This window comes from Phacochoerus africanus, chromosome 14 (assembly GCF_016906955.1).
Source record: "Phacochoerus africanus isolate WHEZ1 chromosome 14, ROS_Pafr_v1, whole genome shotgun sequence".
Lineage (NCBI taxonomy): Eukaryota > Metazoa > Chordata > Mammalia > Artiodactyla > Suidae > Phacochoerus > Phacochoerus africanus.
The window spans coordinates 20,212,563-20,235,115 of NC_062557.1; the positions used below are offsets into that span (position 1 = coordinate 20,212,563).

General features: G+C 45.9%; 3 protein-coding genes across 5 annotated transcripts; 2 read left to right on the top strand and 1 right to left on the bottom strand.

Annotated features, from left to right (window-relative positions):
• The first annotated feature begins 549 nt into the window (after positions 1–549).
• Positions 550–12,294, top strand: BECN1 (beclin 1). 3 transcript variants are annotated; one of them, XM_047758975.1, is made up of 12 exons: positions 550–705; positions 977–1,105; positions 3,711–3,778; positions 5,228–5,286; positions 5,944–6,034; positions 6,141–6,277; positions 6,438–6,632; positions 7,935–8,081; positions 9,365–9,514; positions 10,022–10,082; positions 10,609–10,751; positions 11,488–12,294. In XM_047758975.1, exons 2-12 carry the CDS (start codon positions 979–981, stop codon positions 11,654–11,656), a joined length of 1,347 nt encoding a protein of 448 aa, XP_047614931.1. In that variant the 5' UTR covers positions 550–705; positions 977–978; the 3' UTR covers positions 11,657–12,294. The 3 variants fall into 3 exon arrangements, with proteins under 3 accessions (XP_047614931.1, XP_047614933.1, XP_047614932.1); XM_047758976.1 differs by having other exon boundaries at positions 552–594; XM_047758977.1 differs by lacking the exon at positions 10,609–10,751.
• On the bottom strand, positions 11,793–20,853 carry CNTD1 (cyclin N-terminal domain containing 1). Its single transcript, XM_047758981.1, has 7 exons — positions 20,668–20,853; positions 17,102–17,177; positions 16,135–16,303; positions 15,040–15,202; positions 14,276–14,420; positions 13,547–13,643; positions 11,793–12,983 (listed from the first exon to the last, which is right to left on the bottom strand). Exons 1-7 carry the CDS (start codon positions 20,834–20,836, stop codon positions 12,813–12,815), a joined length of 990 nt encoding a protein of 329 aa, XP_047614937.1. The 5' UTR covers positions 20,837–20,853; the 3' UTR covers positions 11,793–12,812.
• Positions 20,854–21,173: 320 nt separating this feature from the next.
• LOC125115147 (cytochrome c oxidase assembly factor 3 homolog, mitochondrial) lies at positions 21,174–22,312 on the top strand. The gene is made up of 2 exons (XM_047758980.1): positions 21,174–21,435; positions 21,776–22,312. The coding sequence occupies exons 1-2, from the start codon at positions 21,222–21,224 to the stop codon at positions 21,880–21,882; spliced, it is 321 nt and encodes a 106-aa protein (XP_047614936.1). The 5' UTR covers positions 21,174–21,221; the 3' UTR covers positions 21,883–22,312.
• The last annotated feature ends 241 nt before the right edge of the window (positions 22,313–22,553 follow it).

Here is a 22,553-nt window from a genome sequence, read left to right on the forward strand (position 1 = left end):
GCCGACAGCTGCAGCTCAGATTGGACCCGTAGCCTGGGAACTTCCATATGTCCCACGTGTGGCCATAAAAAGGAAAAAAAAAAAAAAGTATAACTTTGTATTTCCTGCCGTGGCTCAGCGGGTAGCGAACCGACCTGCATCCATGAGGAGGTGGCTGCGATCCCTGGCCTTGATCAGTGGGTTAAGGATGCGGCGTTGCAGTGAGCTGTGGTGTAGGCTGCAGACTCAGCTCGGAGACTGCGCAGCTGTCCTAGGCCGGCAGCTTCTTGGAGCCCTAGCCTGGGAACCTCCATGTGCCGCAGGTGGGTCCCTAAAAAGACAAAAAAAAGGGGGGGCATAACTTTATAGGTATTAAAAACTAAATTAGAGAAGGATGGATTGTCCTGACTCCCTCCCAATTCGGTCCTTCCACTTCCCCGCCCCCCAGCACCGGCCCTCCAGCCCATGCCTGCCGCGTTTCCTAGCTCAGCCCCTAGATGCCGCAGCCGGACAGGAGAGGGTGGACGGCGACTGAACTCCCCTACCCTCAGCTGCTGCAGCTGCCGTGACGTCACATCCGGTCCCGACGGAAGTCCTCCGCTGGCCGACCGGGAAGTAGGTGAAGGCTAGGCGATGGCAATTTTGGAGGCCCTGGTCCCGGGTAGACCCACGGCCACGATGCCCCCGCGGTAGACCGGACCAGGGTAGCGGGCTCCGGGTCCCGAGGTGAAGAGCATGCGCGGCTGAACCGCGTCCTTGGAAGGGAATCTGGAAACCTTGACAGTCACTATTGCAGACCCTCCTTGTCTTTGGGTCGTAAACCGCTTTTGCTGGGGCTAACCCCGGAAGAGGTCCGCCTGGTACCCCACCGCTCCTTCAGGGAACGGCGCGGGCGGGGATTTTACCCCTGCACCACACCAGCAAGGCAGGTGGAGCCCCAGACCGAGGGTTCAGGGCGCCGGTTTTCCGTAACATCCTTTCCTTTCCACCGCCGCAGGGATGGAGGGGTCTAAGACATCCAGCAGCACCATGCAGGTGAGCTTCGTGTGTCAGCGCTGCAGCCAGCCCCTGAAACTGGACACGAGCTTCAAGATCCTGGATCGTGTTACCATTCAGGAGCTTACAGGTTAGCGAGGACCCTTGGAAAGAGGGTGGTCAGGATCGTTGAAAGTGGGCAGCTTTGGAAATGAAGATCTTAAGGACTATACATCTGCCATAGATACGCCTCCTGGGCCTAGAAAAGTCCCTTCATCTCTCTGGCTTTTTGTTTTCTCATAGGAAACATAGAGGAGTTCTGACACTGTGTACTCCTGAGAGCTTTCTATAGCAAGGAAAGGTCCTTAGTTTTCTGCTCTTGTTGCTTCATAGTAAAGGAATGTGTATATATAATATTAAACAGCATTTGTTGAGGGCTTGCCATATACCAAGTGCATTACATGCTTTACTTTTAGTTTAGTCCCTGCAGCAACCCCTATGGAGTAGTACAGTTTTACTCCCTTGTGGAGTAGTAGTAAAGTTATCTTTTACCCATGAAGGGTTAAGGCTAAGAAAGGTTAAATAACTTACCCAGCTGGTAAGTAGAGGAACAAGGTTCTCAAAGTCCTAGGAAGTGACATAAAGCTAGAAAAAAAAGACCGAATAGGTAAGTTTTTTGTTTTGGCTTTGTTTTTTGGCTGCACCACTTGCAGAAGTTCCTGGGCCAGGGATCGAACCCACACCACAGCTCTGTAACCAGAGCTATAGCAGTGACAACACCAGGTTCTTAACCTTAAGCCAAGAGGGAACACCTGAATAGGCAGTGTAAATAAACTCACAAGTCTGGAGTTAGCCTGCTTGGATTTTTTTTTTTTTTTTTTGGCCTTTTAGGGCTGCACCCATGGCATATGGAGGTTCCCAGGCTAGGGTTCCAATCAGAGCTATAGCTGCTGGTCTGCAACACAGCCACAGCAACGCCAGGTCCTTAACCCACTGAGCAAGGCCAGGGATCGAACCTGTGTCCTCATGAGTGCTAGTCAGATTTGTTTCCACTGAGCCACGATGGGAACGCCCCTGCTTGGATTTAAATCGACAGTCATTTACTAACTGAATGACTTTTTGCAAGTTACTTCACCTCTCTAAGCCTTGATTTCTTGGTTTCTTTATTGGCAAAGTATCAGATAATCTCAAGGTATTTGGAAAATTTCAAACATACAGTCAAGAAAATAGCATAATGAACTCTCTTGTATCCATCATCTAGCTTTATTTTATTTTATTTATTTATTTTTTGTCTTTTTGCTATTTCTTTGGGCCGCTCCCTTGGCATATGGAGGTTCCCAGGCTAGGGGTCGAATCGGAGCTGTAGCCACCGGCCTACGCGCCAGAGCCACAGCAACGTGGGATCCGAGCCGCATCTGCAACCTACAGCACAGCTCACGGCAACGCTGGATCATTAACCCACCGAGCAAGGGCAGGGACCGAACCCGCAACCTCATGGTTCCTAGTCGGGTTCGTTAACCACTGCGCCACGACGGGAACTCCCATCTAGCTTTAACAATTAGCTACTTTTTGCCATTCTTGTTTTCTCTATACCTCCACTCATCTCCCATCCCCACTCAATTATTTTGCTTTTTACCCCCCACACTTTTTTGAAGGTAAATTCTCATGCATTGAAATGTACAAATCTTAGCTGTACATTTCGGACAAATGGGTACACTCATGTAACTTAGATCTACATTGTGATGTAGACAGGTTTCATCTTCTCGGAAAGTTCTCTCATGTTCCTTCCCAATTATTCTGGGGAAAGGGAGTGTTAACTTTTGTTAAGGAAAACTTCAAAGTTTAATGATGAATCCCTGTGTACTCATCACCCAGCTTCAACAATTATCAATACATAGCTAACCATGTTTCATCTACAGCCCCATCCATTCCCCTCCCGCCAAATTATTTTGAAACAAATCTAAACATACAAATATTTCAGTATTTTCATTTATTTTTATTTAGAACCACAGGGGCAGCATATGGAAGTTCCCAGGCTAGGGGTCAAATGGGAGCTGCGGCTGCCAGCCACAGCTTCAGAAACAGCAACTCAGGATTTGAGCTGCACTTGTGACCTACACCACAGCTCACAGATCTTTAACCCACTGAGTAAGGCCAGGGATCAAACCCTCATCCTCATGGATACTAGAAGGGTTCGTTGCTTGAGCCACAACAGGAAGATCCAATATTTCAGTATTTTTAGTATTTTTGAACGATAAGGTGTCTCCTTAAAGACATACCATTATACTGAAAAAAATTTAACAATTCTTGGAGTTCCTGTTGTGGCGCAGTGGTTAATGAATCCGACTAGGAATTAACCATTAACCATTAACCGGGTGGAGGATCCGGCATTGCCGTGAGCTATGGTGTAGGTTGCAGACATGGCTCGGATCCTGTGTTGCTATGGCTGTGACCTAGGCCGGCAGCTACAGCTCCGATTTGACCCCTAGCCTGGGAACCTCTATATGCCGCGGGAGTGGCCCTAGAAATGTCAAAAAAGACAAACAAAACAAAACAAAAAACCAGAAAACTTTAATTTGACTCATTGGGAGTAAGGCGAAGACAACAACCGATTCTTCTTTGTGTAAATTGTACTTTAAGGAAAAGGGGGAGGTGAGGGCGCCAATGAGGATATTTCTGATTCTTTTTTCATACTTTTATACATGCTTCTGCTCTAAGACTCTTTCTGCAAGACTCAGTGTTTTCTTTGCTCTTAGCTCCATTACTTGCCACAGCCCAGGTGAAACCAGGAGAGACCCAGGAGGAAGAGGCTAACCCAGGAGAGGTATGAACACACTGGAATGCAAAGTGGGTTTCTGCATGGTACTTGGTGCTTCTAGAGCCCCCAGATGTTTGGGATCTCTGGTTAACAAAAGACAATTCTGGAGTTCCCGTTGTGGCTCAGTGGTTAACAAATCCAACTAGGAGCCATGAGGTTGTGGGTTCGATCCCTGGCCTTGCTCAGTGGGTTAAGGATCCGGCATTGCCGTGAGCTGTGGTGTAGGCCGGCAGCTACAGCTCCAATTAGACCCCTAGCCTGGGAACCTCCCTATGCCACAGAAGTGGCCCTAGAAATGGCAAAAAGACAAAGAAAAAACAAAAAAAAACCCAAAAGACAATTCTGCAATCAGGGCACTGTGGATCATTGGAGATGCAGAAGTGCACCTGAGGTCACAGGGTTACTGAACGAGGCATCCATTCGAACATGTGGAACGAGGCGTTTGTTTATTAGAAGTAGAATTATAAACCATTATATGTAAGACGGGATGACCTGTGTATCCACCTTGTCCCAGGGCATTCCCGATTTACTTCTGTTGTCATTGCTGATGCTTAACATCCACTCCTCTGGAGTCTCTAAAGTATCTTGGTTCAGACGTCAAATTGTGTCCATGCATTAAACTAGCTAGAAAGGGTTGTCAGTGTTAGAGAACATGTCGTTTTTCTAAGCTGTGCTAACCTGAGTGATCATTTTCTTGTCAAAGATAGATGTCATAAGATTTTGATTAAAAAGGATTCCAATCATATATAAATTGTCTCAAAGTATGAAAAAGATAAAATTATCTACTTTGTTCTATGCCATGGCAAACTTCATTGCAGTCTGCTCTGGCTTTTTCCATGTGCCATGATTTAGGGCATTCTCTTCCCTACCCCGACTGGTAAGTGCTGAGAAAATGCCAGCTTAACTATAACAGAGCCTGACATAGTTAGGAAATGCTGTTCCCCATAAGAAATCAAATGGGGAGTTCCCGTCATGGCTCAGTGGTTAACGAATCCGACTAGGAACCATGAGGTTGCGGGTTTGATCCCTGGCCTTGCTCGGTGGTTTAAGGATCCAGCGTTGCCGTGAGCTGTGGTGTAGGTTGCAGATGTGACTCAGATCCCGTGTTGCTGTGGCTCTGGCGTAGGCTGGCGGCTACAGCTCCAATTTGACCCCTAGCCTGGGAACCTCCATATCCCTGCAGGAGCAGCCCTAGAAAAGGCAAAAAGACAAAAAAAAAAAGAAAGAAAGAAAGAAAGAAATCAAATGGGACTTGGGGTTTGTCTGTACCGGGGGGTCCTTTGCACCCAAGGATTGGCTAGGGTAACACCCATTTCTTAAGTCTCTGTCGTTTCTCACGTCTTGTGGTTACCAGTCAAGGCTAAAGCCAAATAGTTCTGAGGAACTATTTGGTAGGGGAAATAGACTCTACCTCTAAGCTGCCAGAATTCCAATGCCCTCTTATTTCCTTCCCAGGAGCCATTTATTGAAACTCGCCAGGATGGTGTCTCTCGCAGATTCATCCCCCCAGCCAGGTGCCTACTACTCCTCAGCCCCCTGTTCCTTGCCAAAGGCCAGTAGCATTTTAATTGAACCCAAAATTGAGACCTGGAGCCAGGTGATGGCGATGAATCATCACCTAGCCTTTTGGCTCTTCCAGAAAAGACGCATTCCCTTACACCTGGCCCATCACCTTCCAGTGTTGATGGGGTCTTTCCTGTAGCCATCCACACAGTGGGAAGGGACGATAGCCCTCCTGAGGAAGAACTGAGAAAAACTGAGAGCACGGTTGACTAAGAAAAGAGATGGGCTCTCAAAAAGTTTTAAGCTACCAAGTGTTGTTAGATGTTCAGGTCCTTAGGTATTGATGCATGGGAAGGTGGCTGGCAAAGGGTATAATATTAAAAAATAGTCTTTCCTAATTCACCTTCCTTTTCTACTGTAGACACACTTATATCCGTTTTTAATCCCCCTCTCCCTCCTTAGTCTATCCAGGCCAACCTTCATGCTGAGTGACCAGCATGGCCTTCCCTTAGGAGAGAGGTACCCTGGGAGGTCAGTCGGGCTAGGAGTGGGTATGCGCTTTGAGGCCCCTCAGCCGGTGCTTGAGAGTCTCTGCCACTGGCACTGTAGTAGGTGGAGGAGGCCTCTCTGCTCCCTCATGTGGCCCGTGGGCGGGGGGCTGTCTGCAGGATGATGTCTACAGAAAGTGCCAACAGCTTCACTCTGATCGGGGAGGCATCCGATGGTGGCACCATGGAGAACCTCAGCCGAAGACTGAAGGCAAGTCGGCCTCGTTTGGCTGTCAGGCAGTGGGCCTGGCTGGTGGAGGCGGGTGTTGGGCAAGTCGCCCAGGCCCCTCCCTGCCCTGACTCTCCCACACTTCCAGGTCACTGGGGATCTTTTTGACATCATGTCAGGCCAGACAGATGTGGATCACCCGCTGTGTGAGGAATGCACAGATACTCTTTTAGACCAGCTGGACACTCAGCTCAATGTCACTGAAAATGAGTGTCAGAACTACAAGTGAGTGCCTCCAGAGCCTGGGCGGGGAAATGGAGCTCTGGGTCTTCGAGCTCTCACTGCCCTGGGACTACGTGGCCCTTACCCAAGAGCTGTGCTCCACTCGGGTAAATGGAATAAGAGGCTCTCTCTGGTAAGCATTCTCCACCTGTGTCCTTGGCAGACGCTGTTTGGAGATCTTAGAGCAAATGCATGAAGATGACAGCGAACAGCTCCGGATGGAGCTAAGGGAGCTGGCATTAGAGGAAGAGAGGCTGATCCAGGAGTTGGAAGAGGTGGAAAAGAACCGTATTATAGTGGCAGAAAATCTCGAGAAGGTCCAGGCCGAGGCTGAGAGGTTGGATCAGGAGGAAGCTCAGTGAGTCATCACCCTGTTCTGTCTTCCTGCCCTCAACGCTTCGGGTGAGGAGGTGGCTTCCAGCTGAATGTGTTTGATTAGTTTGTAAACTGCAGTCAGCTGTCATTCAGCAGCATGTCTGCTCCAGATCCTGCATATTGTTTTCAGGCCCTGTTTCTAGAGGATTGTTGGGATGCTTATGTTTGAAGAGTCATCATGATTAAGTGAAAAAAAGTGTTGGTTAAATAGAGAGCCGAGGAGTTCCCATCATGGGCAGCAGAAACGAATCCGCCTAAGAACCATGAGGTTGCGAGTTTGGTCCCTGACCTCGCTCAGTGGGTTAAGGATCTGGCATCACCGTGAGCTGTGGTATAGGTCACAGATGCAGTTGGATCCCATGTTGCTGTGCCCGGCAGTTGTAGCTCCGATTTGACCCCTAGCCTGGGAACTTCCATATGCCGTGGGTGCAGCCCGAGAAAGCAAAAAATAATAAATTTTTAAAAAAGAAAGAAAGAAAGAGCCGAGAAGGAGGCCTCTAGGAACAGCTCTGTCCTGTAGGGAATGGGGCTCATTTGGGTAAGTCAGCCACTGAACCCAGCATTCTCCTCTGGAAAGATGAGAATATTGGCCTGTGTTCATTCTTTTCGAGCTCAGAAATGTCATTGGTGCTCTTGACCTGAGAGAACCCTCTGTCTAGTGGAGGAGACACAGTGTCCAAACTAATTAAAGGTGGGGACGTGAAGGACAGAGAAAATAGTTAATTTTCTCAGTGGGTAGTATGACAAGTTCCATTATAAATGATGTATACTAACCATTTAAAGGACAATAAAGGAGTCCCTTGGTAGCTCAGTGGGTTAAGGATCCAGTGTGGTCATAGTTGTGGCATGGGTTCGATCCCAGACCTGGAAACTTCTCCATGCTGCAGGTGTAGAAAAAAATAAAAGGACAATAAGCATATAGAAGTGAAGTGATAGACATTCAATTATGACCAATTCAGGGACGAGACCACCTTTGACTAATTCACCTTGTTTCTGGAAAATCCAAATCACCTTGCTTTGGAAAATCCAGGAGTTGTCTGGTCCGGTTTGGTAGAGTCTTGTTTTCCTCCCCTCTTTGCACATGGGCAGCTGGAATCTGAGACATTTCTGTCCCTCCCAGGCAAAACGGCCAGGGCAGGTGTGTTCCTTTGGGAGCTATGCCAGCTGTAAAAGATGCTGCAACTAGAAGTGACGATAATCACTGGAGGAAATCATTAAGGGGGGGTGGTGAGAAAGAAATTTTAGCTCCCAACTAACAGCCTTTGGGCACCATGGCACTTCACAGGTATCAAAGGGAATACAGTGAATTTAAACGGCAACAGCTGGAGCTGGATGATGAGCTGAAGAGTGTGGAAAACCAGATGCGTTATGCCCAGATGCAGCTGGACAAACTGAAGAAAACCAACGTCTTTAATGCGACCTTCCACATTTGGTAATGAGGGCTGGAGGGTGAGGCGCGTCTAGGAAGCGCCACACGTCCTGATGTTAGTTGTTGGCCACCAAGCCAGAGTGCCCACCTCCCATGAAATAGTATTCTATTACATTATCACCCCATCTAATGAGTGATCACTAGATGAAGGTTTCTTGTATTCCTTGTGATGGGGTGGGCACAAGGGGGGAGTAGACTTCTAGAGCTTAGTGGCACCCATTCTTCCAAGGAAAGGGAAGGAACGGAGCCCTCCAGCCACATAAAAATCTGGTCTTCTGCCTGGTGCTGATTGCTTGCCCCCAGCATTATTTGTTTATTCGTTTATTTGACATTTCATCCATTCCAGCTGGTTTCTGTTGAGCGTCTACCTCGTGGTAGGCACTGCGCTAAGCACTAGGAAGGCAGCAGCAAGCAGTGTACATTCTGCCTTCCAGTTGCTCCAATCTCATGGAAGAGATGGATGGGTAATGCAATTGTAATACAGTGAAGTGGTGGTAATACAGCTGGGTGCTGGGCAACACATCAGGGCATAACGTGGGGAGGCTGCAGCCAGGCATGGAACATTTCCCCCAGAAGAAGCTGTTGAAGCTGAGACGTGGATGGGGTTGTTCCTGGCAGAGAGAACATCATGTGCACAGAAACAGAGAGACGTGGGGGTGGTAATCTCCTACTGAACTGAAAGGAGCTTATTGTGTCTGGGGTTGAGTGTAAAGGAGAGAATGACAGGATATGAAACTGGAGAGTTACCAATTCCTAAAGGAGCTGTAGGGCTCATTAAGGGACTTGGACTTTATCCAAAAGGCAGTGGGAGCCACTGAAGCATTTTAAGCAGGAAAGTGACAAAGGTACATTTGCTTTTGTGAATGATGGTTTTTACCTGTGATGTGGGAAATGACTTGGGGGAAGAGGGCATGCTTGTTGCTAAGGGAACTTGTCAGTAGGAATCTAAACAGGAAAAGGTAAAGTAGGAGAATTGACTCTGAAGAGACGTGGACAGATTTAAGAGGTTTAGGAGATAGAATCAGTAGAGCTGGTGGTTTGGGGCTGAGGAGGGAGCTAGAGCATTCAAGGATGACGCCTGAGTTTCTACTTTGGCGTCTGAGCAGCAGGGAGGAAGATGGTGACTCACATTTTAGACATGTATTTAAAGTACCAAGTGGAGCTTGGATATATGAATCTGGCGATAAGGAGAGAGATTTATGCCAGTTTTTATGGGCGAGCAGGAAATTTTAGATTTTGCCAAGTTTAAAGTTCTCCTTGTATTTTTCCCTGCCCTTCTCCTCTAGGCACAGTGGACAATTTGGCACAATCAATAACTTCAGGCTGGGTCGCCTGCCCAGTGTTCCCGTGGAATGGAATGAGATTAATGCTGCCTGGGGCCAGACAGTGTTGCTGCTCCATGCCCTGGCCAATAAGATGGGCCTGAAATTTCAGAGGTAAGAAATGTAGTCCTTTCTTGAATGTACAGAGTGTCTCTGATATAAGCTCTATCTCCCGCCTAGTACTTTTTTCCACTATGGCAAGAGCCCCTGTTCCCAACAAATGGAGTATTCTCTCTGTGAAGACTGTCTGCTTCTGGTTGTCCCCTCGCCTCAGGCTCGGTCCACTGGTCGAACAGTCCTTGGACTGCATGACCAAAGCAGTGGTCCCCATCTTCCTGTCTCTGGGACCTTGTGTTCCTAACCTATTTTTCAGTTTTTGCTTCTAAATCTAAACGGGAACATACATTCATCTATAAAAGGCCCCTAGATGATTATATAATAAATGTAATTTGGTCAGTAAACAAAACCTTTTAAACATGGAACCTGGGGAGATGGGAGAGGAGTGGGAATAATAAGATAGGTCTTTGGGTAGTTGAAGACTGAAAATCACCGGGTTATAACATCCCAGTAATCACTTTAGGAGGAATCCTATATCCACCTCTGTCTGCATCTCCATTTTAGGTATCGACTTGTTCCCTATGGAAACCATTCATATCTGGAGTCTCTGACAGACAAATCTAAGGTACTCTAGGAAGCTCCATTTTTGCTAGAATACAAAAATCCTTGTACCCCGTAACAAAATGATTTACTTTTTGTTGTTGTTGTTCCCACTGCATGCGGAAGTTCCCGGGCCAGGGATGGAACCACAGCAGTGACCCAAGCCAAAGTAGTGATAATATTGGATCTTTAACCACTAGGCCACCAGGGAACTCTGAAATGGTTTACTCCTGATAATGGCATTGTTTAGTTTCTTTCTTAGACAGATGAGCCCTGAGTCCTGCTCAGTGTCTTGTCTCTTTGGGGCCTGTACAGTAAATAAGGTTTTTACAGTTTGTTAAGAAGGGACATGGGCAGATCAGAGGAGAATGTGTGCACCAGGATGGGGCACTGATGGCGAAGCAGTTCTGGGTGTGTTGTTATTTGTCCAAGGTGACTGTTGCCAGTGGAATACAGTTAGGATATGACTTGAGAGAGTGATAGGATTGGGAACCATCTCTGGTAGCCTGTGTTAGGGCCACACCCACAGCCAGTTCTCTCTTCTTGGGTAGGAGCTGCCATTGTACTGTTCTGGGGGGCTGCGGTTTTTCTGGGACAACAAGTTTGATCATGCGATGGTGGCTTTCCTGGACTGTGTGCAGCAGTTCAAAGAAGAGGTTGAGAAAGGCGAGACACGTTTTTGTCTTCCTTACAGGTCAGTATCCCCCAGGGCTGAATGAACCTAGAGTAGGACCAAAGTGAGAACTGAAGGGACAGTAGGAATGGAGGCAAAACTAGTATCTGTGGTGGGAAAGCAGAAAATGGAGTAAAATCACCTGACACTGATGGGCAAAAATGGATCCAACACTGCAAGCAGGACAGATCGTGACCAGCTGGTCCCTGGAGAAGAAGAATGTTGACTTAGATGATGTGGGGGGATTTTCTTGGCACAGAGCTCAAGCCTCTCCAGTTTCAGAAAGGTTTTTTTTTTTTCCCTTAACGCCCTTGGAAATATACAGGAATGCTTTCAAATTTCGTGGGAGCCCAGAAATGGATGGAGGCTTTAGTTAAAGAGTAAGGCTGGGCTGCTTCAGTCTCCCCAAAACAAAGAATTTCATTTCTTCTGCTTCCCATCTCTCCCCATGAGTGGAGGGATGCCTAGGAAAACAAGTGAGGAGGACTGAAACCGGCACTTACCCTCTGCTCCAGGCTTCTCATCTGTTCGGGTGTGTGTCCTTGCCCTGTACTCCACAATGACAATGAGGCTCTTGTGACAGCCTTCTTGATATTGGGCTTTCAAGCAAATCCAAAATACACTACCGTTCTTCGCCAAGAGTTCTTTAACAGATAAAATGACGCGAGTGGTCCCATGATCAAGTCCCTGCCCATTTGCCTGAACTGACTTAACTCAGATCTCAGTTACTAATGAGCTCTGCTGTGTCCATCTGCAGGATGGATGTGGAGAAAGGCAAGATTGAAGACACAGGAGGCAGTGGCGGCTCCTATTCCATCAAAACCCAGTTTAACTCTGAGGAACAGTGGACAAAAGCTCTCAAGTTCATGCTGACGAATCTTAAATGGGGTCTTGCTTGGGTATCCTCACAGTTTTATAACAAATGACTTTCTTTATTCCTTAGGGGATTGTTTGCCTCAAAGGCTTTAAAGTTTGTTTTGTTTGAAAAAAAAAAATTGTTAAATTAAATTAAAATCGGGTACTATTCAATAGCACATGTTTACAATACCAAAAAAGACAAAATCCACAAAAGCCACTTTATTTTAAAATAGGACAGAAAATTTCCAGAGCTCTGACAGGCCATGTATAGTGCGACCAGCCTTTGACATAGTTTTGACTCTTAGCCCCATGCCTTCCTTTCCCTCTGACCCCTCAAAACAGCTAATTTGTTTGTTGTTGTTTTTTTAACTGAGTTGAGAGTGATGTGTTTTCACTGGATTTTATGTCTCTCAATTTCCTGTACTTACAGTATGAAGTAGAAACTTTTGTCTCCACTGAGACGACAAGATGTGTGATGCACAGCTGGATAACGTGAGAAAATGACATATAAGCTTTGGTCACCATGTGATGTGATCAGAAGCTTGAAATTCAACACTTCTCACTTGGTTCTAGTACTGAATGCCTGCTCTGCTCTGTGTTAGAGATATGAAATGGTGTTTCAGTTTGATACTGTTTGAGACCTTATGGAGAGATTTAATTATTTGTAATAAAAGATTTCCTGCAGTCTTATGACTGCCTAGAGGTGCACTGTTGGGTTTTTCTTTAACTAAAATAGAGTACTTTGTATTCTGGGAGAATTGAGTTCAAGTGCAGGTATGTGGAAAGTCTGTTGAAACGTGTTTAGAGATGGGTGTTAGTTTTTTAAAAAGACTCTAATGGAAAAATAGACAGCTGTGGAGAAAGCCCTATTTGTGTAGCTCTTAGTAAAGGAACAGAAATATTTAACTTTAAGGGAAAATAAAGGCTACTTCCTTGATGCTCAGTCAAGGTCACCCAGATGGTCTCAGTTTGGATTAATACTAATCTCCATGTCTGATGTTCCCTCTTAATAAAATGAACAGTTAAAGAAAAGCCATAAATATCTTGTCAAACAGAAATAAACGAATTTCACTGATATTCTATCTCCTCTCAGCCTTTGACATTTTCCATTTGATATGACAAAAAGGACATGCTTATTCACCTTAACTCTTTCTCTGAGGCAGAAATATAAGCATGAACTTGGAATACAAAACTGTTGTTTGTATCTGGCAGATTCCACCTGCCTCATGTTTCGGGGGAAGCCGCAGCCCTCAGAGCTCGGGCCACCAGGTAGGGAGGAACAGGCTGCTTTTGGCCCGGAGTGCTGGCTCCCACACTGTGAGTCAGGATTGCGTAAGAGACCTCAGCAATGCTCTCCAAGGCAATGCCAGTGATGCTCTGCAAATGCCCCACAACCTTCAGAAACAGACAGATTTCTTATTACTAAAGAAGCGTGTGTTAGTGCACAGACAGACACATTGCTGGGATTGTTCTCTCAAGCCAAGTGTAAATTTTTTCTGAATTTACGGAGATTAAATCCAGATCCCAGTGTTTGCCAATGGCCAGATCACACTAGGATACCTTTGCCCTGAGGGTGTTAGCATGGAAAGTTTCTGCTAGACTTTTCCCTCTGCTATCTCCAGTTTTGTGAAATACAAGAGGGATATTTGGGTCTTGACATCTTCTCTATTTGGGAGGATATACTTATTGGACTTCAACATAGTAGCAGATTATCATCATAATGGGAAACGAACAGGCTGAACTTGGGCCTCCATTTCCAATTTCATAAGAGGAGAACTAGAGGACATTTTTTCAGTCCTACTCTAGTTTTTTCTCTCCCAAATCCTGCTTATTCATCCTCATCCTGGGTCTTGGCACTTGTTTTTTTATAGCTTGTCTTTTGTTTTCCTTTAACTGATGAGAGAATGCTTTCTATTAAATGAATTCTGACCATGCTGGTCCTGTTCAGTGGTGCATACCTGGCTCCAACACTCATGGTTTTGGATGAAAGCACTTGCTGCAATGATTCCTACTGCCAACAGCATGAAGTCTTCCTTCACCGAAACAAACTTTTCCCTAAATGATTAAAACCATATTAATTTTGGAGCTAAAATTGCATCTTCCAAATCCTAGGGTCATGAACTTCAACTCTGAGTTGTTTATGTTGGTCACCTTAGAATTTTTAATGCATGGAAGGAAATGGCCAAGTAATAGCTAGTTGACTCCTTCTTCCTACCTCCCGCAACTCTACTGGGATTAAAACATGAGCCTCCTGTCTGGTTTATGGACCTTTTGTTGTTCCATCTGTCTCCCTAACAAATATAACTGTGAGGATTTTTACCAGTCTGACTTTACAGTAATCAAACACTTTTGTCCAAGTTGCAACCCTATCACTGGCTTTTTCCCCCAAGTGACTATAAAAGCAGTTCAGTAATCTCAAATTATAAGCAGCTATAAAAAAAGAACTAGGGAAAATGCTAATTACTTGAAGTCATTTAAATTTGAAAGTAAAAGCCTTTATGGTTTTGCTGATTGGGTTCAGTCATCTGCATCCAAACAACATATTGGAAGTTAATTAGAACAAGGTAACCTGCACAGGTAGCAGTGAACCAGGTGCCTTGCTAGGTAAACTTCATTACCCAAGTTCTCATGGTTTGTTCCTGACTCCCTTTTTCTGGAAGGAGCCTACATTAAAGGAGTTGCCTTACCCTTGCAGCTGACTGGGCGTGGAGTTCCCAATGGAAGCCCTCAGCAGGCTCTCATATACAGGTTCATGCAGAAGATAGACTAGGTCGAGTAGGGTCAGGCAGGTCGCATGTAGCCGCGTGGCTGGGACTAAACAGCCATTGTATCCTAGATGGAGATGCATGTAGTAAAAAGCATTTTGTGTGTCTTCTCTGATCAGAATCATAGTTGTCGTATGACACAAAGCTGCTGAGCTGCTCATGTGTTTCCTGGTTGCTATGTTCTACTCTGAGAAACCTCTCTAGCTGGAGGTCGACTTTAAAGGACAAAGGGAGAGGTAGAGAAACTGCCATCTACAGTATATATACAGATAGAGTGTGTTTGTCCCCTTTTATCTCATGCTTCTCTATAAAATCAACTCTTTGAACCTGCAATAGGAGAGTGCTTAATGCAGTCAAATAGAAACCAGCTGCTAAGACTGGTGTTTCTTCCCCTGACAAGTGCTAGATTAAACGGCTTTCCTCAGTCACCATGGACTTGCTGTTTTCCTCATTGTCAGGTTCTGCCCACTGCCCTCAAACCCCTGGGCACATTCTTACTGCCTTCTTTTTTTTTTTTTTTTTTTTTTGGCTACACTCGAAGCACGTGGAATTTCCTGGGCCAGAGATTGAACCCGACAATCTTGCCGTGACAACTCCAAATCCTTAACCACTAAAGCAACTAATTCCCTTTTACTGCCTTGTATGGAAGATTCCAACCCACATGCCCGACACACTTAATAAAGTACCTAAAACCTCCAAGAGCATCTCCACATATGCCAAGGGAGTCGGCAGATTGATTTGGAAGTTCAGGGACTTCAAAACATCAAGCTCTGACTCCACCAGTTCTTCTTTGGTGTGTAGATACCCTAGAGCCTGGAGGAAATTCAGGACTGTAACATTGCTGACTATCTGAGCAAAGAAAACCAAAATAGAGTGAAAGTGAGAGCAGAGTGTCAGAACAGAGGTCATACATCTTGGCACGGTATACAAAGCCCTTCACAATCCAGCCTGTGCCTTTATCACATCTCTCTTGATAATTCCCCCTTACACTCTACACTTATCATACAGAATTACTTGCCATTCCCAAACCCATATGCTCTCCAAACCTCTACACAGGCTATTTCCTGTGTCTGGATTTCCCCCCCCCCCCTTTCCCTTTCTCTCTCTTCCCTTAAGAGCCACCCATCTCCCCGACACTCGCCTCAAAGAAGCCATTTTTTCTAAATACACTTCCTTGACTCTCCAAGGCTGATTAGGTACATTGACAGCCATCTGCATTTATGCTAATCAGAGTACTTTTTCACATTACTCGCCTGTGTGTCTTCTCCCATTAGTAAATTCCTTGAGAGCACAGACAATATTTTTACTCTTGTAGCCACAGCACCTAGTGTAGCATCTGGCCATTGAAAATATTTGTTGAATGAATGATACTTTACCATACAGGCACTGCATTACTGATGTGGAAACATCCTTTATAAGTGTAATAGTTTGCCTTTAATATTAATAGTTATGTTGGCATTTCAGGCACCTTATGTAAACCATCCTTGAGTCCAAGAGGAGGAAAGGTGACCTGTATGAATGATGGCGTCTGTCCAGCAATTATGCTCTGGGAACAGAACTTCAGGCTATTTGATAACTGCCTCTGTGTGACTCTGTGTGTGTGTGTGTGTGTGTGTGTGTGTGTGTGTGTGTGTGTGTAGGAGGTATGCATAGGAAGCATAATTACACTCTGGAATTTCAGCACTAGCAGTATCACCTAGCCCAAGAGCAGGTTCCTCACAGTCACGTTTCAATGAGCTGGTTTCTCCCTAACATTCAGGTGCCCATGAGCAGCTCCTTACTTTGTAATGGAAGGAAAGTTTGCTTGCCAGCTGAACACATGACACAAGACGCAGGATAAACTTGTTGAAAAGCTGTTCTTTCAGAGCCCTCCAGTTCTGAGGCTCCACCTTATCTCTCAGCTGGATTGTGGCTTGACTGCAGATGTTCTCTGCCTGCTTAACCATAAACCTATAAAGAAGGGAAAGGGGAGAGGGAACAATCATACTCACTCAAACTAAATGGACTTCATGCTTCAAACTATGCTACCTCTTATTCTCTCCAATATCAACTGCTGGCTAAAAAAAATTCAGGAGTTCCCGTCGTGACGCAATGGTTAACGAATCCAACTAGGAACCATGAGGTTGCGGGTTCGATCCCTGGCCTCATTCAGTGGGTTAAGGATCTGGCGTTGCCATGAGCCGTGGTGTAGGTGGCAGACGAGGCATAGATCCCGAGTTGCTGTGGCTGTGGTGTAGGGCGGCAGCTACAGTTCCGACTGGGCTCCTAGCCTGGGAAACTCCATGTGCCATGAGTATGGCTCTAAAAAGACAAAAAGACCAAAAAAAAAATTTTTTTTTAAATTTCATTTGCAAGTAAAAGGTGCAGGGAGTTTCCTTTGTGGCTCAGCAGTAATGAATCCAACTAGTATTCATTGAGGATGCAGGTTCAATTCCTGGCCTCACTCAGTGGATTAAAGATCCAGTGTTGCCATGAGCTGTGGTGTAGGATGCAAACATGGCTCAGATCCTGCGTTGCTGCGATTGTGGTGTAGGCTGGCAGCTGCAGTTCCAATTTGACCCCTAGCTTGGGAACTTCCATATGCTGTGGGTGAGGCTCTATAAAGCAAAAAAAAAAAAAAAAAAAGGTGCAAACCAGGACTCATGGATGGTAAGGGACAACTGCTTTGGTTTTGTTTTTTTTTAAGATCTGGGTACATTAGCTATTCTGAGAGGTACCCCTCACAAAGGCCTATGCTCAGGGATTTACCTTTCTAGGATTTCTACAGCCTGGTAGCTCACAGATTTCTCCAGACACCATTGTTCAGACAGGAGAAAAACAAACTCTGCCAAAACAAGAAAGAGGAGCCTAATTCACAAGGGGCAACCAAAATGACCCTGTGAACTCTTGGTGTTGTGTAAAAGCCATGACGGGGCCCAGGGAAGAGGGTCAGGAGGTGAGAAAGATGAGACTGAAACAACCCAAGCAGAGCCTGGTTCCCTTTGCTGCCATAGGCAGATGAGAGGCATGAAAACGAGGCCAAGTGCAAAGACAAAAGCTTACCAAGCCTGCTCATTGCCCCTTGAGCCTTCCTGTGGGTCTCAGCTGATAAAAGGCTTGGCCGGCTATGCACAAAAATAGCAGCTGGTCTAGCTGGCCTCTACACCATGCTGGGAACCTCCAGCTTCAAGGGAGATTCTTGGATGGATAAAAACCTAACCCTTATATTCTGTTCTCAGTGGAATGTTGACAGGAACAGAAAGGTCTCTTCTGGAGCTTCGGTATTCTTCATAACACTGTTTGTTTAGTAACCACCCTCTGAAGGACTCCTATTGCTTTACAAACACAATTCACCTTACAGCTGGACACCACCTCTCCGCCACCAGTTTGTTGGGCAAATCTGTGGTAGCTGAGCCTCTCCCCAGGAACAAGTTTGTTACTGTGAACTGGCTTATTTGGAAGAAACATCCCCTAAATCAGGGAACATAGCCCAACCTGGGATCGGAGAGTCACTGGGAAGGTGGGAAGGGTAAGATAACTTGGCAAAATTCTAGGCTGCTTGTGTTTCTGTTTGAAAGAACAGCCCCAGATAGAATTCTGTTTAGTTAGCAATATCATTAAAGGGTGGAAACAAGGTTAAATGTTAGTTCTCAAAACTCCTGCATAATTAGGAACTTTTAAGCACTGATTAGCAAATTACATACAGGCAAATTACCATATGTCTTCAGAGAAAATCTGAAAAAAACCTGTGAAATTTAAGCTAGCACAAGACAAGTGCTTTTTGGCCTTTTGGCTAAGATCAAGTGTAAGCTAGCACAAGACAATTTAGCAATCTACTTGACACACGTTTATACATAGATATATGGACAAAACCTTGTTACAGAGGCTAAGCTCTGCTAGCAGTGTCCAGTGAAGATAATTAGTTTAAGCAGTTAAGCAAAGTATCCTAGAACACATAATTGTGTTATTAGCTAGTCCTTTTATTTGCCAAAATTTAGGTTTTATTTCTTTGTCTTGTTTCCCTGTGTGTGTGTGTGTGTGTGTGTGTGCATGCGTGCGCGCGCACTTGCCTGCACACGCAGTTGTTTGGTTTGGTTTTGGTTTTGACCTAATTATCTGGGCAATCGTTTCTATTTTCCGTTTTAATTTGCCAAGAAAACTCTTTGGGTTAGGCGGAATGGATGAGGGTTTCATCTCTCTCTCACTGCTGACTCCACCTCCTTACTTACAAACATACTCAGATCTATTAACTAAAAGACACCCCCCCTACTCTCTTAAGCTAGGGCTCTATCTCTCTAGCTTCCATCACTGTTAAATTTCTTGAAAGCCTAGCTTACACCTGCTGCTTCCACTTCATCATTTACTCCCTAATGCTCTGCAATTTGGCTTCTCCCTTTTACAACTTGCTGAAATGATTGTCTCAAAGGTCAGAAAATATATCCAATGTGTTCATCATGGCCCTTTTGCAATACTCATTCCCGTTGTTCATATCCCTGAAGCATCTGAAACTACTGACCATCATCCTTCATGAAACTCTCCTCTTGCTTCCAAAGGTCTCTTGCTTCTGTTCAACCACTCCGTTTATTTTCTTCACGGCTTTTCTTCCTACTCCACTTTCCCGAACACAAAACCTCTCCCAAGGAACTGTACTAGACCAGCTACTCTTCTCTCCCTCTAGGAACTCATCCTTTGCCACAATTTCAACAGTATCATTATAGAGATAGCTCCCCAAACCTTATCTCTAATTCTGACCTCTCTTCTTACTTTTTAAAAAAATTTTATTACAATGTTATGTCAATTTGTGCTGTACAGCAAAATGACCCAGTTATACATATTTTTTCTCATATTATCTTCTATCACATTCCATCACAAGTGATTGGATATCATTCTTTGTGCTGTACAGCAGGACCTCATTACTTATCTACTCCAAACGCAATAGTTTGCATCTACTAACCCCAAACTCCCATTCCATTCCACTTCTTTCTCCTTCCCCTCAGCAACAAGTCTGCTGTCCATATCTATGAGTCTGTTTCTGTTCTGTAGATAGGTTCATCTGGGCCATATTTTAGATTCTACATACAAGCAATATCATATGATGTCTTTCTCTTTCTGATTTACTTAGTATGAGAATCTCCAGTTCCACTCATGCTGCTGCAAATGGCATTATTTTGTTCTTTTTTATGACTATCTTCTGACTTACTTTTGAAATAGTCTGCTAGAAACCTTCCTCTGGATTTTCTATAGGCACCTGAAACTCAGGAGATCCCAAAGCTATTTTCTTTCCCAAATAAGTCACATTTCCTCTTGTTCTATTTTTTTAATGTATGTGTGTGTTTCTCTTAACGGCACCACTATATTTCTAGGCTCAATCTTTTGGCATAGTAATATTGGCTGTCTTCACTTCTGAAATTCATCCAGTGCAGGACCCTGATTTTACCTCGGAAATATTTTTAGTCTACCCTCCCTTGTCATTTTCTCTGCCCTGTCACAAAAACTACTGACAAAGACTCCACTCCACCTCCCATCTTTCTCTACTCCAATCCATCCTTTACATCACAGCCAAAATAATTTTTTCTAAGGGAAAGTTTACAGTTATATCACTCTCCTATAAAAAGACCTTCAATGCCTTCTTGTTTTCCTAATAAGTCAGGTATAAACTCCTCACCTTGGCATTTAAAGTTCCGCATGGAATGTCTCCAAACCACTTTTCTGGTCTGAATTTCACCTACTCTTCCACATGCTCTAGCCAACCTGGATAACATGATACCTGTATTCATCCAAAGTGTCCCTGTTTCCATAGCTTGATTCGTATTACCCCTTTAGTAGAAACACAGTCCCTCTCCACCACCTTCACCAAACAAAATGGATTCCTTCCTTCAAGATCTACTTCAAATGCCACGATGCCTGGAGGACTCCTTTAATTCCTCCTACCCCCACCTCACTCCATCACTCCCTGTAAAAGCTTGCTTTATGTGGTATGTCGCTTATCTAACCATACTTGTACCTAGTCAATTGCAGATTTGTCCTACTGTCCTCTAAAGATTACATACATGGTTTGAAAGCAGGGACTAGATCTTTCATCTTTCTATCCCAGGAGGCAGAGAGAATAAGTACTCTATACGTGTTGAAACCAAAGGTAGGGTGCTGGTGAGTCTTGTTCATCACTGTTACCCCCACCACCTGGCATATAGCAGTTGCATTTTAGTAGGTGCCAAAACCAAAACCAAAACCTTATTTGAATGAATAAAGTAGACTAGACTGAATCTCAAGGTCGGTGCCTCAAAGACTGGTGCCCCAGTTACCCATAAACCCAGCTCCCCGGGCTGAGTCCCCACCCACGATCCGGGTCTCCCTGAAGCTGCCCATCCGGCCCGCAGCCTCCTGAACGGCTTGCTCATTCTGCTGGGCCAAGTGGAGCAGAGTGTCTTCGATTGTCTCTGTGGCAACAGCTCCAAACTGAAAGTCACTGAGAGAGGCCAATCTTGGCCTTACAGGTCGGTCCATTTTCAGAACCCTGTTCGGGCACCTGAACGCTCACTGGATCCGTAAACCGACGCCCTTAGCTTCTCTGTAGAGTCTTCTGCTACATCCTGGATAATTCGTCCCTTTCTGCGCGCTTGTCGTCCCCTCAAGTCTGAGAAAAACCCTATTCATACCACAGCCTCAAGCTTTCCACAGCCTTTTCTCGCCCCAACGGTCGCGAACCCCTCAGCCAATCGGAAACCACAGTCTCTTCCCGCCTGCCCCGCCCTTCCCCTACTTCCAGGAGCCACACTCCCTTCTCGAAAGGAAATGCGCACTACATCTCCCAGCGCCCCCTGCGGCGGCCGAGGACGGCTATTCCCAGCAAGCACCGCGCCCCGGGAATTGTGGAGGGCGGAGCGGCAACATGGCGGCGCCGGGAGCTGGCGATCCTGTGGATTCTAAGAGTGGAAAGGCCCCCGTGGCTCAGCGCATCGACCCGACTCGGGAGAAACTGACTCCTGAGCAACTGCAATTCATGCGGCAGGTGCAGCTCGCCCAGTGGCAGAAGACGCTGCCACAGCGGCGGACCCGGAACATCGTGACCGGCCTGGGCATCGGGGCGCTCGTGTTGGCAATTTGTATCCGTTTGGACTGTAGACTCAGGGAGACCGCATTTAGGGGAACAGGAAGGGCAGCAGGGGCGTGTAGGAGGGTAGTGTGGGGGTGGTAGAAGGAGCCCGAGATGTGAAAACCTTGGCTCCTTTTAACTCTTGAATCAAGCGTTTAGTGTACCTTACGTTGTCATCTTAAAGGTAGTATTTTAGTATAATTGATTAATGATTACGGAGTCGGGTGAGGGCTCCCAGGAGCAGAGGGCAGAAGATCGAATTTGGGAGGATGATCAGCAGCGGTGGTTGAGCAAGTGTGGGAAAAGGGAATGCGCACATTCCACGTGGTTTCCTGAACCCACCTCCCCAGATGGTTACACCTTCTACTCGGTGTCCCAGGAGCGTTTCTTGGATGAGCTGGAGGATGAGGCCAAAGCTGCTCGAGCCCGAGCTCTGGAAAGGGCATCAGGACACTGATCCACATGGGCATGGTGCGTCTCCAACCTGCTGGAGCCCCTTCACACGATGACTGATACCCCGTGACTCGGTAGAAGTTGAAGCCTGCTCACAGCGTTGCTGGCCTTCTTACCAGTTTTGAACGATGGTAGAGCCCAAGTAGCCACGGATTGTGCATTTGGCCATTGTCAAGGGAACGTGCCCACCTTCCAGTGTGTGTGGACACTGACTCCTAGTTTGTTTCCTTGTTTGAGGTGTCCGACCTTGACCTTGACTTTTCCCAGTTTTTTTCACTTTGTTGTTTAACCCCTTCTCCTCCCAGGTGCTGGCAGGGAGGTCAGAGTAGAAGAGGTGGGCTCTTATGGGGGTGGGTGTGGCAGCTCTGCAATGTTGGAGCCTAAGGTGGAAGATGGGGTCAGGTTGAGAATAATAAACTGAGTCATCTCTCTGAGTCCAGTGAGTGTGTTGGAGCTGACACTCATGCTGGAAAGCTCTACAGGCAGTAACCACAGCAGTGGCATTGCCCCAGGGAGCCGTAAATGTTTAACTAGAATTACTTTTTCCATGAGATCTTTCCACCTGATTTAAGAGAGAGATCATGGTGGGTCACTGGGCTGTTCGAGACTGAACTAGGTCTTGGGAGAAGGAAGGACACTCTTCTGTCCTCTACCCTCAAGAACACACTATTCCAG

Bases quoted from the DNA above. Each gene is read 5' to 3' on its own strand.
- BECN1 (XM_047758975.1), top strand. From the start codon at position 979: ATGGAGGGGTCTAAGACATCCAGCAGCACCATGCAGGTGAGCTTCGTG. The intron at 1,106-3,710 runs GTTAGCGAGGAC...CTTTGCTCTTAG, and splicing joins TACCATTCAGGAGCTTACAG to CTCCATTACTTGCCACAGCC. The intron at 10,083-10,608 runs GTACTCTAGGAA...CTTCTTGGGTAG, and splicing joins CTCTGACAGACAAATCTAAG to GAGCTGCCATTGTACTGTTC.
- CNTD1 (XM_047758981.1), bottom strand. From the start codon at position 20,836: ATGGACCGACCTGTAAGGCCAAGATTGGCCTCTCTCAGTGACTTTCAG. The intron at 16,304-17,101 runs GTAAATCCCTGA...CCTTCTTTATAG, and splicing joins GCTGTAGAAATCCTAGAAAG to GTTTATGGTTAAGCAGGCAG. The intron at 12,984-13,546 runs GTATGCACCACT...CTGTTTCTGAAG, and splicing joins ACCATGAGTGTTGGAGCCAG to GTTGTGGGGCATTTGCAGAG.
- LOC125115147 (XM_047758980.1), top strand. From the start codon at position 21,222: ATGGCGGCGCCGGGAGCTGGCGATCCTGTGGATTCTAAGAGTGGAAAG. The intron at 21,436-21,775 runs GTATCCGTTTGG...CCACCTCCCCAG, and splicing joins GGCGCTCGTGTTGGCAATTT to ATGGTTACACCTTCTACTCG.